At 32.5% G+C, this 19719-nt stretch overlaps 1 protein-coding gene across 1 annotated transcript; it reads right to left on the bottom strand.

Moving 5' to 3' along the window:
* Window positions 1-623: 623 nt before the first annotated feature.
* On the bottom strand, window positions 624-19439 carry LOC133181413 (uncharacterized). Its single transcript, XM_061315925.1, has 9 exons — window positions 19335-19439; window positions 17858-18044; window positions 17220-17370; window positions 14644-14924; window positions 11845-11911; window positions 11238-11396; window positions 10799-10980; window positions 7758-7853; window positions 624-738 (listed from the first exon to the last, which is right to left on the bottom strand). Exons 1-9 carry the CDS (start codon window positions 19340-19342, stop codon window positions 703-705), a joined length of 1167 nt encoding a protein of 388 aa, XP_061171909.1. The 5' UTR covers window positions 19343-19439; the 3' UTR covers window positions 624-702.
* Between the last annotated feature and the right edge of the window lie 280 nt (window positions 19440-19719).

The raw sequence follows: 19719 nt of genomic DNA on the forward strand, positions 1-19719 counted from the left end.
TTTAACGCATACCCGTAGGAAGCAATTTCATTTTGGGACAGAGGGGGAACCAAACAATTTTTAGTTTGGGTGGACACTACCAAGCAAAAATTCCTTGACAAGAAGAAAATAGAAAAGGTTATCAGACCTAATTAATGAGGGGTATATCCATGAGGTAGCTTTTTTCCTCATTATAGGCCTACTACATGTATATATCGGCAAAAGTAATGGGGCTACCCCCCCCCCCCCTCCCAAGTTCCTACGGCCATGTAATGAGTGTCTGTTTTCTTATCTCCAAAGCTTTTAGATTATTTCCTGTACAACTTGGCACAAGTTTTAAAAAAAATATCAAGATTCGTAATTCTGTGAATGTAAATCTGAAAAATCATCATACTTTCTTTTATTGCAGCCGTTCTCCTAAACTATCATAAGTTTAAACAGTATCATACCATTCATCAATTGCATAAGCTTATTATTACAATAACTTTTGTTTGGTAAACCTCGTAGTTTATCCTGCATCAGACAATAACCTGAATAATGCAGAAAGGATTTATGAGATTATAAAAACAAGCTTACGTATTTTTCTTGTTTAAATATCACACTTTGATATATTCACATTTTATTTTACATATGTACAGGTAACAATACTTTATTCAAACATTTTGTTTGCATAGCACTTGGTCGGAATATTGCTCCGAGACATTGGTTTTGACTTCATTTACATCAGGTGATCCATTCTGGCCATGGTACCAACAAGTACTGAAAAAGAATCATTTGAACTATTATGAATTATAGAGTAAGAAACTACTGTTGAAGAAAGATCCTTTTCACTTGTTTCTATTCAATTTACAAGGGAACAAATCCTTTTCAAGCATTATTTGGGAGTCTTTATGTTTTTTTTTTGTTGTTGATAAAAACAGATTATAAAATCTTTGTAGCCCCTATCCCATTCCTGGTGAGATGGAGAGGAGAAAATCTCACATTTACTGTTATACTGTCATTACTAAATTGGTGTGCTTTAAACTTTAATCCCTTTAGTTGGGTAAACTCAAAATTAAAACTGGTTTTATATGTAAGGTACTAGCAAGTCAAATCTTTCTTTGAGGTATAAAGTATCAATTATATGTATATCTTAGTTGACGTCGTATATTGAATCATTGCCACTGGACTTTGCGATCCTATATTTGATTGATTAATTGGAGTTAACATAGCTGATATATAGCTTATGTATACTAAAGAAAACATAGTTACTTTATGCTCGTGCCCCTCAATGATAACATATGATGACCTTTTGATCTCCTTTATTTGCTTGTCAAGGAATATTTGCTGGGTAGAGCCTTCCCCAACTGAAAATGTTTGGTCATTGAAAGACGCAGCCAACTACATGTATAATTGAACAAATTTAGACTCGGGCTTTGAACCCAAACCAATGCATAGGGATTATTTCGTGCCAGTGCCTACGGACACGCGGATCCAACCTTGTTTGATATCTCCGACGAAAGATCAGTGACCTCAAAAATTGTAACAGTCACTACCTGTGATGAGCCGTGGGTTCAAACTTCACGAGGTAAAGAAATGTTGAAATCATGTCATAAAAAGTGTCTAGTAAGAAATTATAAAAACTTGATCATTGGATTTTCAAAACTTTGACACATCAAAATGTCAAGAAGGACTATGAAAAGGGAAAGGGGCAAACTTTTGCAAGCGCTGATCTAGGAATTTATTTCCAGGGAGGGGGGGGGGTCCACACCGGACCAGTCCCCCAAAAATCCAACTCAGAAATTACTTGACAAGCAAAATAAAATTTCAAATAATAACAAACGTAAACTCCTTTCCTAAATGTGAAACACTTATTTCGTGGGGGTGGATGGGTTTTCGGGGTGGTCGGGGGTTGGGGGTTAGACGCTCCACTTTTCTTCTTAAGCTTCATATGTATGACTTTTCCTAACAACTTAACAGGGGTCCACGTTTTTTTTTTGGGGGGGGGTCCAAGGTCAATTTTTAGTTTCTTTAGTATATCCATTTGATAACTCTGCAAATTCCAGGGGTTGGGGGTGGACCTCCCTTCCCCGATCCCCCTCTAGATCCACGCATGCATTGATGTGTGTCAACTTGATTTATTCGATTAGACCTTCAATTTGAATTCATAATACACACTGTACTAACTAGACTTCTTGTCAAAAAAAATCTACAATTTGTACAGAAAGATTTACTGTGAAACAAAAACAGAAAAGTGTAAACTTGTTTCTGGAGTATAGAAATACTACATAATACATTTTAAAGAGCCATTCTCTGTAATGATTTTAACTTTTATATAGGAGCTGTGGCACGCATAGTCTCAAAATTTATTCAAACTCTCTATGATAAAAGTCTTTGATAACGTATATTCAAATCAGGCAAAAATTGGTTGCTACGTGTCATGATTACCATAGCAACATGTCCTAAAGTTTGAAAAATGGCATTTTTTTTTAACATATTCAGAGTCCCACAGTTAACGTTTGCAGCAAAGCAAACAAGTGGCAATGACTGTTTCTGAAAGTTAAAGGCCCGATGTCTTAAATGCATGATAAACATGTTTGGTAAATCAACTATTACATGATTACTATGGAAACAAAATATTCAAAAGTAATAATTTTGTTCAGAATACATTAAAAGTCTGTTTGTGAGAACAAAAGTTAAGTGGATAGAAGAAGGGGAAAGCCAACAAAGTATTTTTTAAGTTTGGAAAAAAGAAATTTTATAAATAAAACAGTAACCAAACTAGTTCAAGATAGTGGTAATATAATAACAGAACAATCTGAAATTTTAACAGAAATTGAAACCTTTTATAAAAATCTATATGCATGTTGTGATGATAAACTAAATGATATTGACTTGAAAAGCATTTTAAATATGGAATATGTTAAAATATTAAAAAAAGAAACATGGCATCAGTTAGAAGGTGTAATAACCAAAGCCGAAGCTTTAACAGCATTGAAAAACATGAAAAATGACAAAAGCCCAGGAAGTGATGGAATAACAGCTGAGTTTTACAAATTTTTTTGGAAAGATATTGGACAGTTCCTTATTAGATCAATTAACTATGGATTTCAAAAGGGAGAATTATCTACCACTCAGAAACAAGGAATTATATCAATTTTACCAAAAGGAGAAAAATCGAGAGAATTTTTAAAAAATTGGCGACCAATATCATTGCTTAATGTTTCATACAAAATTGCTTCTGCATGCATTGCAAATAGAATAAAAGATGTATTAGATTATCTTATACACGACAATCAAAAAGGTTTTCTTAAGAATAGATTTATTGGTGAAAATACACGCATAATTTATGACATACTTCACAGTGCAAAGACAAGAAATATACCAGGAATTATTTTACTTATTGATTTTGAGAAGGCTTTTGACTCAGTGTCATGGAAATTTATGTACAAAACACTGAAATTTTTTAACTTTGGACCTGATCTTATTAGATGGATACATGTATTATTTAATCAAACTCGACTATGTGTAATCCAAAATGGTATATTTTCATCATTTTTCAAAATAGGGAGGGGTTGTCGCCAAGGAGATCCTGTCTCTCCATATATATTTAACCTGTGTGTAGAGATTATGGGATACATGATTAGACAAAATAAAAATATAAAGGGAATAAAAATAGGTGAGGAAAAAATATGTTTACTTCAATATGCAGATGACACAGTAATGTTTTTAGATGGTTCAGAAAAAGGCCTAAAAAGTGCTTTAGATCTTCTTTTTCAATTTTCAAAATTTTCAGGACTTAAACCAAATATTACTAAAACAAAAGCTGTATGGATAGGTTCTGAAATAAATTCCAGAAACACATTATGTAATGAAATAGGACTTCAGTGGACAGTGGAACCTTTACAGTCCTCGGCATTACATACACTGCTGATCTAAAAAATATGGAACAGCTAAATTTTGAGAAATGTTTTCAAAACATTAAAAAGGAAACAATATCATGGTCAAAAAGAAATATATCTCCATTAGGGAAAGTTACAGTAATAAAGGGTTTATTTTTATCAAAACTTACACATTTGTTTACTGTTCTCCCAAAGCCAAACAAAAAGTGGATTAAAGATTTGGAAAAACATTTTTATAAATTTATATGGAACAATAAAACAGAAAAAATCTCAAGAAAAACAATGCAACTTTCCAAAGAGAATGGTGGTCTTAAAATGACCAATATTGACTGTTTTATTAAATCTTTAAAATTAACTTGGATCAGAAGATTACTATTTACAAAGTCTAGTTGGATCCCACTGTTCACTGAAATAACAAAATGTAATATTGTAAACCTGTCCCATTTTGGGCCAGAATATTCAAAAGCTAAAGCAAAGAATACACAAAATAGCTTTTGGAAAGATGTACTGTATGTATTTTCAGAATTCTTAAGTCTTATAACATGTAACTTGAACCAAGGAGATATTTTGTTGGAACCTCTGTGGTATAATAATAAAATTATGACTCAAAATAAGTATGTTTTTTCAAGGCCATTGTATGAAAAGGGATTTATTGTAGTTGGTGATTTATTTGACAGTAATGGTAACTTTATATGCTTTGATGATCTTGTTAAAGAATTTTCTTTAAAAGTCCCTTTTACTATATATGAAGGCATAAAAAGGGCAATTTTGCATTCTTGGCCAAATGTTAGAAATGTTGGTATAAATTCTGTCACAAGACCTTAGCAGCCAAAATTTGTGGAAATCATCAATAAAGATAAAAAAGGTTCTAAAACAATTTATGATGCATATTTGTCATTACATGTATATACTTCACCAAAGTGTGAATCAAAATGGGCTAAAGAACTGCAGTTACAGCAGGATTTTAATTGGAAATTAATTCATAAAAAATATTATTCAACAACAAAAGACACAAGGCTTTTATGGTTTAATTTTAGAATCATACATAGGATTCTTGGTACAAATAAATATATTTTTGTTTTTGTCAAAAATGAGAGAAAATAATCTATGTTCTTTATGTCAGCAAAATGTTGAATCAATTGTACATATTTTCTTTTATTGTCCTAAAGTTAACCCATTGTGGTCTCTTTTAGAAGATTGGATATTTGAAAAAACTGGAAAAATAATAAGATTTGATGTATGCACAGTTATACTTGGTTCTTCTAAAGAAGACACAATTATCAATCTTATATTGCTACTTATTAAACAGTACATTTTTCAACAATCAAGAAAAAACCAAAATATAACTATCCAAAATATCATTAAATACTTGTATGTGTATTGTAAATTTGAAGAAAAATTGTATAAACAATGAACTTCATGTGTATAAAAGAAGATGGATTAACTGGAACCAGATATTTGAAAACATAAACATATAGATAAATTTATGTCATGTACATTATTATTTTAGTATATCTTGTGTATTCATTTTTTTTTTTATATATTTCATGTTCATTCCTAAAAATCTGTATGTAAGCTTTCCAGTGTTTGTGTATGTATGTTTGTTTATGTCTAAAGTCAGTCAAAAAAAAAAAAAATTAATTAAAAAAAAAAAAAAAAAAAAAAAAAAAAAAAAAAAAAAAAAAATTGTTCATTTAATTTTATAAAGTCATACACTTAAAAATAAAAGCAATTATAGGTTGAAATGCAAGCATATAATAGACAAGAAATCCTTGTAACATATACCAAGGACGAAATATGATATTTCTTATAGGTTGGCAATGGTTGCCATGGTTTTAATACCACAATGGGATTTTAAACTTACTCTCTTAGTGTTTTAATCTTATCCTATCTTTTTAAAAAGCATATTTCTATATAACTGATGATCAATTTTTAAAGGCGTTGGTGTGACCCTAATTTTTACATTTCAAAAAATTCATATTCAATTCTTTAAATAGAGCGTTGCTATGGAAATTAGCCGAAAAAATATGCATAAAAATCTGAAAAATATTCTGTTTCCTTGGATACGTACCCTTGTATGTAGATTCCCAAAACTTTTATGTTTGATATAAATGAACAACTAGCCTGACTTTCAATTTTGACTACCACCCAATCTCTAACTGGATGCAAAAAGCTGGCACATAGGATTTAATATTGATATAAAATTAACAAAATCGAGCATTTTCCCTTCTTAGTAACCATAGCAACAGTGTTGTATTATTCAACAAACTTTATCAATATATGATATTCAACTTTAGTTCTAGCTGATAAATACTATTCAAGGTGAGTCAAATAATATGTTTCTTGATTAAAAGGTAAGTAAATTCCTAAAGCAGCAAAAAAAAATATCACTTTAAACAACTGGTACGTTGTTTCCATGGTTACACTGCAAAGTAACAATTAATCCCAATTTTTCTTAGGTTGTCGGTGTTGCAAGGTCCTAAGGATGTATATGTGTCAGTCATGAATTTTATTGTTTTTCCTCAAGATAGTAGCATTAACCCAATCTTAGCAACAGATTTTGCATGGATACACTGTGCAACCATGGCAACCATAAAAAGTTATTTTTAGAATAATATTGCCAATACCTAATTACTTAAGGTCAAATATTTTTATTTTTATTGTTTTTCTTTGGTTGTTGATTGAGTTTGATCATGTAACATCTATCATTAGTGAATATTGAGCGTTTTTCAGCATCTAAAATGTATTCCAAATGTACCCATGGTTACCACTTACTTAGAGATAAATTCCTAATAGTTTCTTTATAGCATAAGTGGCGACAAGGTGTCAAGTTTTTGTGAAAATAGTTTGTTTGTTTTCCTTACTCTTTATTAAGGCTTAATAAAGATTCAAAGTAGCTGAAAATCTCAATTTTTTCAACTTTTCTGGCTGTTACCATGGCAACCAAGACACATAGCAACGAAATTTTATTTGATATATTTTTCTGGTGTCAAGTTGTAATAATGGGCAAAGTTTCATCAAAATCGGTGACCATGCGTGGCAAAGAAGTTTAAGTGGTTACAGAGAATCGCTATTAAATAGTAAGAGGATGTCACTTGCTATGTAACCTTTGTATGGCCAGAGGGTACCCCTTTTCTGGAAATCGTTGCATTTAATGTTTGAAGGCACTGTTGTGTTTACTTATAACGCGGTATCCATCCTCTAGGGTCTAGTGATCACTTGTGCAATTGAATGAAGTTTAAAAAACAAATCTTAATTGTGAGAGCAAAATATTATTTAACACTGGGAGTTTATCTACCGGTAATTAGTAGTAAGTAACCTGTGTGCTAAGTATCAGCTACAGAAAATCATTCACTGAAAACTGAAAAACCTTGCAGTCTTTATCCCGATTCTTCCTTTATGTATTTTTACTGAGTACTAATTAATGATAATATCTGCAGGATATTTTTCTTGCAAAGTAACAATGCAATTACTTTTTCCCCAATCGTGGAAATTAATTGTCGCGGATTGATTTCAATCTGACGAATCGCGAATAAAAGATGTCGCGAATAAAAGTTGGTTTACAGTAACCACATTGATACTGATGGTATTATCATGTTGTAATTATGAATTCACTGGAGGGAGGGGGGGGGGGGGGTAAATGCAAAAATTACAGCGTTATTTATAACTTATCATGTTGTAAATTTTGCAATTGGCTCTCCCCTAGTTAATTCAAAATTTGCAGCATGATATTATCTTATTTGAAAAGAATATTGCTCTTCGAAGCTATTGTTCGCTACATCTGGGACCATAACTTAATTTTATACTGAAATGTAAAAACACATAAATATGTAAGAATTAAAACTCTAAGCGCCATTTATTACTAATTTAATTGTCTTCTTTGTATCTAACATCCACCTTTAGATCTTTTCCTTTGTCCACCACCGTTGCCTGTACGCCGTAATGATCTGATGGAGTATATGGTAAACCTGGTACGTATTCTGTCAGAACTCGCTGTAAAATATAGATATATAAGTATAATGATTCTCTTTTGTATATCTTACCATCATATCTTTGAAATTATAATTGACATAAAAATTTACACTACAACTAAAATTGTGAATGTCATGGATTAGCTCCCCTAGGACCCTGAACAGTGGGGCCCAACTCCTTAAAATTCATGCAATCTTGCAATTTTTATTATGCCCCCGTAGTAATCGAAGATTCGGGGGCATATAGTTTTTGCCCTGTCCGTCCGTCTGTCTGTCTGTCTGTTTTTCCGCAAAAACCTTAACCTTGCCCATAACCTTTGATTGGTTGGAGCTATGGCTTTCATATTTCACACGTGTATTCTTTGTGACAAGATCTTTCTTTGGGTGCCATAAAATTTGACCTTTTGACCTTGACCTTGGAGTTTGATCCATTTTTGCAATATTTTTTCACACTTTAACCTTGGCCATAACTTTTGAATAGTTGGGGCTAGGGCTTTGAAACTTCACATGTGTATACCTTGTGACAAGACCTTCCTTCAGATACCAGCAACTTTGACCATTTGACCTTGACCTTGGAGTTTGACCTACTTCTGGAAAAACGTTAACCTTGGCCATAACTTTTATTTCATATTTCACAGGTGTATACCTTGTGACAAGACCTTTCTTTGGATACCAAAAACTTTAACACTTTGACTTTGACCTTGGAGTTTGACCTACTTTTGCAAAACTTTAACCTTGACCCTAACTTTTGAACGGTTTGTGCTAGGGCTTACATATTTCATATATGTAATTGATGTCACAAGACCTTCCTTTGGATATCAACAATTTTGACCAATTGACCTTGGAGTTTAACCTACTTTTGAAAAACTTTAATCGTGGCCATAACTTTTGAACGATTGGTGCTACGGCTTTCATATTTCACATGTGTATTTCTTGTGAGAAGGCAATTTCTTGGGCATCATTAATTTTGACCATTTGATCTTGACCTTGATGTTTGACTTACTTTTGAAAAACTTTAACCTTTTCCATATCTATTTAATGGTTGCTGCTAGGGCTTTCATATTTCATAGGTATATTCCTTGAGGCAAGACCTTAATTTGGGTACCAACATATTTGATATGCATTCGAGAAAGTTTAACCTTTGCTATAAGCTGCCATACGAGGACATTAGTGTTTCACAAACACATCTTGTTTTTTTCTTATAGGTTTCTCACGTTTGGGAAAGGAGTTTAAGTTTTTTATTAGTATTATTATTACATGTATTTTTCTCTTGTCAAGAAATTTCTGGGTTGGAAATAATTTGACAAATGGAAATGTAAAAAAAATTGTAGATGGAGAAAAAGAGGTCAACCTTGACTTCTCAGCCTTTGGATGAAGGCCACAAAAATTTACTTAAAAATTGGGGCGGGTGGGCGGATTTTATTTTCTATTACTGTAAACATCTACATAACGATCTTATACAAAATTTTCACATTGTAAATGCCAGTATGGATAATAGATTTGATTGCTTATTCTTTAAAATGTGTAAAGATTCTTTTGATATAAAATATTTATTTTTTTTAATTTGATTTATGAACGTTTGTACACGACACACGTCAAAACTGCTAGTATGAAATTAGTAGCGGATCCAAACTCTTTGTGTATATTGGTGCTTTACGTGTTATTCACCACTTCTCAATGGCTTTTTAAAAAAATATTTGAAGAACAAATACTTGTGCTTTGTCTGAAAATACCACAGATTTCCATAGTCCGAAGTATCTGACGTTTTCCAGGCTTTTTTTTTACGATTTTGATATGTTACGTGCCAGGAAAACTGGCACGTAATATATCAAAATCGTAAAAAAAAGCCTGGAAAACGCAAGATATTTCGGAATAAGATATCCATTGTCCTTATAACGTTCAACTTTTCGTTCTTGACACGTTCGATATTGTCAAAATTTTACAAAACACATGGTGTCTAAAATACTAAACAGTGCAGTTCTAATAGATTAACCATGTAATTATACAAGGTCCGCCGACAACCTGTACTCTCCAAATGCTCTTCTGCTAAAAATAGTGCCACGCGACTTTTCATATAAACGGGGAGTAACTCTAAAACTTTGAGCGTCATCGATGCCAACAAATTTCCAATTGACTTTTGATAAAAAAAAATTACTAAAATAAAAAAAAAAATACAACGGGGCGGGACACTAAGAGGAGCGGACGTAACCATATGGAGTTACGGTGTGAAATTGCATTGCAAAACTCAAAAGCTTCCTGAGATATCACCCGAAAATGAAAGAGTTACACACAGACAGAATGTATGAAATTCTGACCTTTACCTTTGGACCCCAAGGTCTTCTTTAGACCATAGGAAGTTGTGGTACAAAAGTTCACTGCAAAAGCTCAAAGGCTTCTCGAGAAATCGCCCGGAAATGAAAGTGTTACAAACAGACAGAATGTATGAATTTATGACCTTTTGACCTCAAAATCAGTAGGGGTCTTCTTTAGGCGATAGGGAGGTGTGATGTAAAATTTCATTGCAAAAGCTCAAAGGCTTCTCGAGATATCGCACGGAATTGAAAGTGTAACAGACGGAAATACAGCTAGACGGACGTACGGACGGACAGACAGAACAAAATTAATATCCCCCACTTTCAGTGAAAGCGGGGGACAAAAAACCCAAAAAAGTTTTCAGCATATTGTAAAATCCGTAAAATCCAGAATTTCTATCAGAATTTAGGTCGAGTAGAGTTGGTCATAACCTGAGATAACTCAACTGAAGATACTTTGGTGATCATCAAGGCCTTTTCGCCTCTAATTTCAAATAATAATCTGAGAATTCTTTAAATTATTGAAACACATGAAGTTTTGCTTGTTGTTACAGTTGTAGCTTTCCACTGATTATCATATAAGTACACCTAAAAAGAGTTCATAATCATTATTGTTCCAACATTTTACAAGCAAACCATACTCAATATAACTAACCTGTATAAAAACTACAGAGACACCGCGTACAAATATGTGATCAATGATGTTGCTCTGAATGCTTTGATTTGTCATATCGTACTGCGTCAGTCCCAAGGCATTGTCACTACAGTAGGTGCATAGACCGACACGTTCAACGTAGGGACTCTTGTAGCCAGCTAATTTAAATTGGTAGTATGATTCTACAACAAATAAAACATATACAAAATAATGATTTATAATTTTGGTTTTAGATTTCATTCCTCTTAAACAATACCAAGCTGTTTTTACAAATTTAAAGTAAACTTTTCTCCAAAGTCTTAATGCTGAATAAATTTACATGAAAACTTGATCACCCACTGATATTGTAAATTTTATGCGGTAACCTAAAGTATCTAGATCGTATATTATAGGGTCTAAATGTCGGAAAAGCAACAGCAAAGTTAATTAATACACATACTTTCACATTCCTCTACGATATTTTTTTCAGGAAGTCCTGGACCGCAGTTTAGGTCACCCATTATAACAGCCCGTGATGAGGACGATAAATAAATATCCAATGTGACGGTTTCAAAAAAGTTCTGATCAGCATAACCCTCGAAGATTCCCTGAAGATTTGCTATAATACACGCAATAGAATCAGCAGCAATTCTCTTACACATACAAATAAATGCAAAACATTTACAATTATTAATCATTAAAATGGATAAATAAATTTATAAAGTACGAGATTATGTTACGATTTCCCTACATAATATTTTTTTTTAAAAAATTGCAGTTGAATATTTGCTTCTGTAATTAACTACTAGAAATAACGCGTGTTTCAAAATGCTAAATGTAGCTGCAGAAACTGTAGCCTTATGGTTTTATATTTTAGTCTATGGTCAAAGACTAAAATATAAAACCATAACGCTACAGTTCTGCAGCTAGCTTAAATTTTAAGCATATTGTTATGGATATTTTAATTTAATACATTCCCATTTGAAGAAAACCATCAATGTTGTAATGACATTGATCATATCAGAAGAAGATAAAAAGTAATAACTATATAAGATAAATATACTTACGTTCAACATATATGGGTCCCAGTAATGGTGTTAAATGCGTACAAACTATGTCGCCGACTTTTACATCCTGAAGAAAAAAAGACTTCTTTCACAGAACGTTTCTTGAAAAACATGAGTTAAACTTTGCTGTTAAATAATCAAGATATTACCATTTGCTGTTAAAGAGCTTTTTAGCAGATGTTTGTCTTGACCTCTATTTAAAAAGTTCTGCAAAATGTTTTAGTTCTTACATTAAATTTGTATTCAACAATGCTAATTAAACTATATTCAATTAAAACCCCATGATTAAATTCCATACTGAAAGCATTAAGTAAGGAACTATATTTTGTGGCGGAAGGTTGTTTTAGAAGAAAATGATCAATTCTACAGAACACTGCATTCTTTTTTCCATTTCTGCCTTCGAGGAAAACCTGGGTACCCACCTCGCACCCACTTTCTTCATATTACAATCATTTTTCAAAATACTCTCTGTCGTTCCATATGATGTTACGATTTCAGTAGCAATGTCAAGCACAGTGCATCGGCGGTCCACATCCATTTTCGCTCTCAATTTGTCTACGAGGAAAGAACGACCTTCCAATAGGCTGCTAGACCTTTCATCATCTGAAGTTCTACTTTCCATAAATTTCTTACGCCACTTAAAAACCAGTTGCTTACCGTACTTTTGTTCTGCATGTATCATAAAAATATGCGTCTGAGTCAGAATGTATCCAAGATATTCACAAAACTTATTAACTGACCGAATTTTGATGTTGTCTAACGATGTCATAATGATCAACAAATCATTAATTAAAAAAATAAATATCCAGTGAAATCAATAATTTTCCCCACAAAGGTTTATAAAAGTTCAAGCAATCGTAATTATGATATCATTTTCGTTTTAGATGACACTTTTTCTCCCGCATTTTCTCCAACAGTGTGTATCAAGAATTGAAATGATAATGAGCAAATAAATATCTCCCCCGCATTTTCTAACGTCCGTTTCTATGGCAACTGCCACAGTGTTACTATCATGAATTTTAAAAATATTTTTATTCAGAAAATTCAACAAGCGTCTATATTTTCACCTGTAATTTTCAATCATTTCCATTAAAAAATAGAAAATAATGTAAAGAAATTCCACGAACTTTTGGATCAACCCTCGTATAAGTAAAAGAAAGCATTTCACGTGGAATTGACAGACAAACAAGGTAAAAAAAAAGGGATATGAGCAGTTTTTCAACTTTAAAGTGTGATTCCTCCCTGCTGAATAAATCTATATACCAACTCTTACCGGAGTTTCTCCTTAGAATTTTTGATTATCAAGAATTAAAATAGTTCTATATTTCCTAAAAGCTTCACAATAAGTTGATTTGAAATAATTCATTTTTTTCTGAAAGATAATATAATTACCCAGACAAACAGGGATCGACATTAACGGTTGTCCGATTGACCGGGGCAAGTAAATTCTCAGTACGGGCAAGTGAAACTGCTGATGTACTTGTCCGATCGGGCAAGTGAATATTTGATAGATTTTTTAAATCTTACATTAGTTTATAAACAAAACAATAATTTGAACATTTGATTTCTACCAGGAATATATGACATTCTTTTTGTAGTCGGAAATTCCTCGGTAGCGCCGTTTATTCAAAAATCGGGTTCGTTATTCCATTTTCTTTCGGGGTAGCTGACAAAACTGACTTCTTAACATTCTTATTATGAAATATGATATTTAAAAATAGCTCATTTATTTACTCACAGAACATAAAGAAAACCAGTTATTCTCGGCACACGATGTATTCTGATTAGGATATTTATGTTTCAAAACATGGCCAATGTTTTTCTTTAGCATGGCTTCAGTTTTTTCAGGGGGAAAAAAATCTAAATTCACAAAAAGATCATTAAGAAAATAATTTTCAAAAATATGAATTTTATTTAAAAGGAGATATTGCTGCATGGCAGTGTGAGTTTACAAGTATTTAAAATGTAGCATCACCTGCACATCAAGATATTTTTCTGGCACTTAACTTGCCAAATATAAAAAAAAAATATCTCACTTTATTTACAATAATAAATTAAAGTTATCGGTTTCCCTTCTTTCTAAATTTTGGGCAACCAAGTTTTGTATTCGGACAAGTCAAAGTTTGAGTTCACTTGCCCAAGGGGCAAGTGAATCTGTAAGTTGATGTCTATCCCTGACAAAGAAATCCTTCTACAGGCAACATTAGAAGTACGAAGAAACTCGTATTTATAAATGATTTTCCCAGAAAGCTGTGAAAGCTCATACGTTATACAGAGTTGTATCTTAACCGTAGGGTACACTATGCAAATCATGTGATACAGAATTTAAAAGTCATTGTTGTGGCCACAAAATTAATAAACAAAGAAACATTTTGAAGCTCATATTTTGAAATACTCAGGATGTTAATCATGTATTAAACAGAATTGTTAACAATAATATTTTCACTCTTGAATATCTGATAAACTTCACAATTTTGACAATTCACTTAAAAATTGTAAAAATTCATATTACATGTATGTGACTAGTCTTAATTCCAAGTTCCAGGTTTGTCTGAATTGTCATAGCTTTAGAAACTCGATACTCCAATGACCTTAAGCTTCAACGCCCATAGGCCTCTTTTCAAGTACATACACTTTCAGAAATTAATTTCACGACGGGGGAATTAGTCCATTATGGCAATCCTAGTTTTGCGATATGGACGTTTGAATGTTTCCTTCTGTATGTTACTCTAATACCAAAAGCGCGTGCATCCTTATATTAGAAACTCCAACATTTTCTGAAAGTATAATTCTAAATACCTGAAAGTGTATATATCCTCTGTAAGCTGTCTTCTTTGCAGATGGCAAAAAATATTTTACCACAGGGTAAAGCATGGGTCGTTTACTTAGAACCAAAAGTCCAGGAAGATTGACCTCCCCTTGGGTTGTCACGACACAGTCTCTAAGAAGGTTTGAAAACGAGAAGTCATTTGTAGATGATATTGCCAGACAGGAAATGCACTTTTGTGGTAGGTTGAGAACCCCGGTTTTTTCCGTCGCACACTGGGCTTTTTCTGCGGAGGTTGCTCGTTTCGTGCATCCTTGATATAAATAAAAACTATGTTCTGAATTAAATCAAAGAATAATCCAAATATATTTTTTAATTCAAATTGTTTTAATAAACATTATTCAGTTTTTAGCTCACCTGAGCCGAAGGCTCAAGTGAGCTTTTCTGATCACATTTTGTCTGTAGTCCGTCTGTCCGTCTGTCTGTCTGTCTGTCCGTCTGTAAACTTTTCACATTTTCCACTTCTTCTCCAGAACCACTGGGCCAATTTAAACCAAACTTGCCACAAAGTATTCTTGGGTGAAGGGGATTCAAGTTTGTTTAAATTAAGGGCCACGCCTTCTTCCAAGGGGAGATAATTAAGAATTCATTAAAAAATTAATGGCATCATTAAAAAATCTTCTTCTCAAGAACCACTGTGCTTGAAAATATGAAACTTATGTGGAAGCATCCTCAGTTAGTGTAGATTCAAGTTTGTTCAAATCATGACCCCCGGGGGTCGGGTGGGGCCACAATGGGCGATCAAAGTTTTACATAGGAATATATAGGAAAAATCTTTAAAAATCTTCTTCTCAAGAACAGCAAAGCCATGATTGGTCATATTTAAATGGAAGCATCCTCAGATAATGTAGATTCAGATTTGTTCAATTCATACCCCCCCCCCCCCCCGAACCACTTTTATATTTAAACTTTTCAACCTTTCAAGACTGAACTGATTTCTGCTTTTTCGTAGCCATAGTGCTCAGGTGAGCGATGTGGCCCCTGGGCCTCTTGTTTTTGTTTGTTTTGTCTTGTTTGTGATATTACATTGATTGATTGCTTTTAGTTTGACGTCAACCAGAAATACTTCAGCTTAGGACTAAGTAAACCAGTTAAAATGTATTCTTTTCCAGCACCAAAGTAACATGTGACTTGATTATATGGGGATTGTTAGATTCTTTGACACACAGTAACTACAAAAGAACATCTGACGAAAAAGGCCCGAGACTGTTAATTAAGTTTACTATTTATCTTCAGGGGTGAACTCAAAAATAATGACCAGCAAATTGAATTTTTTTTTAAATTCCACTAACCATAACATATTTATTTTTCAATTATAACATCATATTGTAAATACAGTTAAAATTTCGGAAGTGACAATAGAATAGACAAATGCATAAAAAAGTTTCAGAATTTTTTTAAGTACAACTTCATTTGAAAAAAAAATATTACTACATGCTAAAAGACTTTCTGAAATATATAATCAAAAGAAATTATAGCTTTTTATCCATTAGACTTGCATTAGGAATTATTCCCTATTAATGTCACAAAACTAGCTAAAATTTATTAAGAAGATAAATGTATATTTCAAAGGACATTTTACTTCATGTGACAAACACTGTAAGCAACTGAGGTCAACCAGAAACATTCTACTTATCAATTTTCCTTTACATTTATTCCTATTTGTAACATTTTTGTTGCACTCCTGACCTGTGTGAGTAGAATTGTGAAGCATAAATTACACCAGAAAGTGTTCTGTTGATTTATTGAAGTCGTTGTGGAATTGCTCGAATTTTATAACAATTTTTCAGTGTTTTTTTTTTAAATCATAAAAAATTAAAAGAAAAGAAAAAAAACACATTTGAATTGATAAAATTGAAAAAGAGACAGATTTCAACAATGAAATATGAAGATAACGAACTTGCCATGATCGGGTAATCACGGAGAAATTCGTAGATAGTTCAGTGTATAAATAATGGCCTAACAATTAGTATGAAAAACGTCAGTCAGCATTTGACTCAATGATAGGTTGTATATGCTGACATGGTCATTGAATCGACCGTAAAACTTGCGAAAAGATGACTTCAAACGAGACTGTTGATATCCTTGTTTCATCAACTTGTTTGTCAATAGCTTGCCTCGTCAATGATTTAGTATTAATATCAGAAAAAAAAATTACATGTGTTTATCATTTCAATTAATGCGCGCAGCAATTCTGTAAGAGAGAGAGAGAGAGAGAGAGAGAGAGAGAGAGAGAGGGAGCAACTATTTTTAAATTAGTGCTCTCTTCAATTCATTATATCCATAATTCAAATAATGATCTCTTAATTAAAGTAGGAGTGGTAATCTGTATTCGATTAACCGGTTAATCGGTCGGAACGATAGTAATCGGTTGGAAAATGTGTAATCGGTTGGTCGGGAAAAAAAAATACATGTATGTGTTAAGTTAAAACACAGTTTCCATAAAATTCAAGTTTTTATTAAAAAGTTAATATTAAAATTTAAAAAAAAAAACTATGAACGTTGATACTGTAACCTGAATTCAAAATTCACTTGATAGAAGACTTACCATTTGCCAATAACTTAAAAAATACACTAATGAGCGAGATGTTGGCGCATGGGGGCTTTGAGGAGGTTTCGGTGTTGACAGCGCTAAAGAAATAAGGATATTTGTACTGGTTGGTCGATGTTAGCAATTCTACATCCCTCCTGAGCCAAACCTGAAAAAAACATTATAACTGCATCAAAGTTCAAAATAATAAGAATTAAAATAATTATGTTTGCATATTTATATACTTCTAAAATCTATAAATCATTATTACATTCCATTTAGTCCCAAGATATATAATTCGATTGTTTTCTGTCAAATGAAAATAATAACCATGCTAGTGAAAACGGGGGTTATACCTTCATAATAGATCGTAAGACAGCAAGTTATAATAAGATTTCCTGATTTTTAAAACAGAGGCCAATAAAGGGTGGCTTTAATACAAAGAATATTTTTTATGCAAAAGCAAAAGGTAGATGTGTTAAGGTGTAAGTGTTTGCGGAGGATAGGACGAGCAGTCTGAACTGAGCACGTGATAATTTTTGCATAAATTTGGTTTAGACATGCTGCTTTCCAGATATTTTCAGTGATGTAGGAATTATATATTTATTTATCTATTTTAAAAAGTGTACTGGAAACGGGCCCCCTTTCTTTCTTACCTCCTGTAAACAGATGATGTCCGGGTCAGTGTGTCCGATGTTGGCCGCTATGTAGTCACCACGTTCCTGTTTATAAGGAATACTCCCCAAAAGTCCAGCATTGTAGGTCAGTAACTTTGTCTGTGCTTGACATAATTCAGCCACCACAACCAGGATGTACGAAAACAAGACAATAATTTTCTTCTTACTGAAATGAATTAGAATTTTGTCACGTAAATTTTGAATTTACCACATGGCAATAAATACAAAAGTTAGAGCTGTTGTAAATTTTGTATTTATATACTACTATACCCGGGAAATTCAAAATTTACAATATGTCAATTTTTTACTTAAGATCTACAAGTTGGGAAGCCGGTGTTTAATAAAAAGAAAGAGATATAGATGAAGGGGTTGGGGGTCATACTTTTAAAATTTAACTCTCATATACAGTAACTGTTCTGTGGTGTAGTCAAAACTTGCCCCATAAAGTTAAGTTTCACTTTTTAAAAAAATTGAAAGTCAATGTGCATCTAGTATTATTGCATGTTGGGTATTGGATACCCCCCCTTTAATTTTTTTGTCAGTTTTTTGGGGGAGGGGGTTTAACCCTCCATGGATTTCATTACACATGGGACACCTTTATCTTCCTCCTTTCTACTATCATACGATTTAATAAAGAAAGAAAGTAAAACAAATCCTAACTGCGCTTAGAAAACCGAAGTTATGAAATATTGTTAGACCGTATAAGTAGTACTATCTTTTTATAACCTATACATATGATTAAGTTATGAAAAATTAATTGTTGAAGCATATTACAATGTAGTAGATTTTTGTTTTTATATCCATTTTATTTCTGCACTATCCTTCTTTAATTGAACATTACATCATCAGGAATCATGAAATTATACATTTTATAATGTAGATATTGACTGGACAAAAAAAACAAAAAAAACAAACAAACAAAACAAAACAAAACCAAAAAACCATGCTTCAAAGAGTCAAATGAATGTAGTGTTGGTCGATATTACGCACTGATAGCTAAGCAAGAATTTCTTGTGGAAACCTATCTGTTAAAATTCTATCGGGGAAGAGATTTATTAAAATCTCGCTGGTACTCAACAAAAACAGAGGGCGAAAAACAAACAAACAAACAAACAAAAACAAAAAACAAGGCAATTTCTTTATTCTAATGTTAAACAAAGAAATTATTACTTTCATCCGCCAATATACCAGATAAGATAATTTTATTTTCCAATTTTTTGGGAGACCCAGAAGGCAAACAAGATTTTTACAATGATAAGATAGAAAGTTCTGAAAGAAAGGTTACATATATACATACATATCTATATAAATTGTACAGGCATATATACATGATACATATATAATCTATACAAGTAACTGTAGGTGCGGCAGTAGGGGTTATCAAATTTCAATTGACATGTGATCATAAACCAGTATTAACAATATATACTAGTACATGAAGTATAATAATGCTTACCTCATCATTTTCCTCACACCTAAATGTAAGGCGTTAGTATCAACTACAAAGGTACATCCTTGGCTTTACATTTAGTATTTATCACAGTTGTGCACTGAATTCTCATCTAATCCAAAAAATAATCACTAAACCGTACTTTGAAAAATTAAAACTCTGTCATCTTGATTAAGTTTCCAGTAGATATAGAATTCAATGAAGTCAAGAGAACAGTTATTTAAGGAAGTGTACGAAAAAGGAAAACAGTACGTAACATATGTCAAATTAGGTACCCACGGGGTGTCCTTGATATAGTACATATGTGTATTATCATCTATTTGATCAGATGCTTACGCAGGTATCATGGCGCATCTGTTTAACATGTCATTAAGCAGAATTGTTCAGAGAT

This window comes from Saccostrea echinata, unplaced genomic scaffold (assembly GCF_033153115.1).
Source record: "Saccostrea echinata isolate AGI-Se365-2 ecotype Australia unplaced genomic scaffold, CSIRO_AGI_Sech_v1 ptg000008l, whole genome shotgun sequence".
Classification (NCBI taxonomy): domain Eukaryota; kingdom Metazoa; phylum Mollusca; class Bivalvia; order Ostreida; family Ostreidae; genus Saccostrea; species Saccostrea echinata.

Excerpts from the sequence above, each read along its gene's own strand:
- LOC133181413 (XM_061315925.1), bottom strand. Across the intron at positions 17,371-17,857 it reads ACATCATCTGTTTACAGGAG|GTTTGGCTCAGGAGGGATGT; the intron begins GTAAGAAAGAAA and ends TGTTTTTTTCAG. Across the intron at positions 11,912-14,643 it reads GAGGATATATACACTTTCAG|GATGTAAAAGTCGGCGACAT; the intron begins GTATTTAGAATT and ends TTTTTTCTTCAG.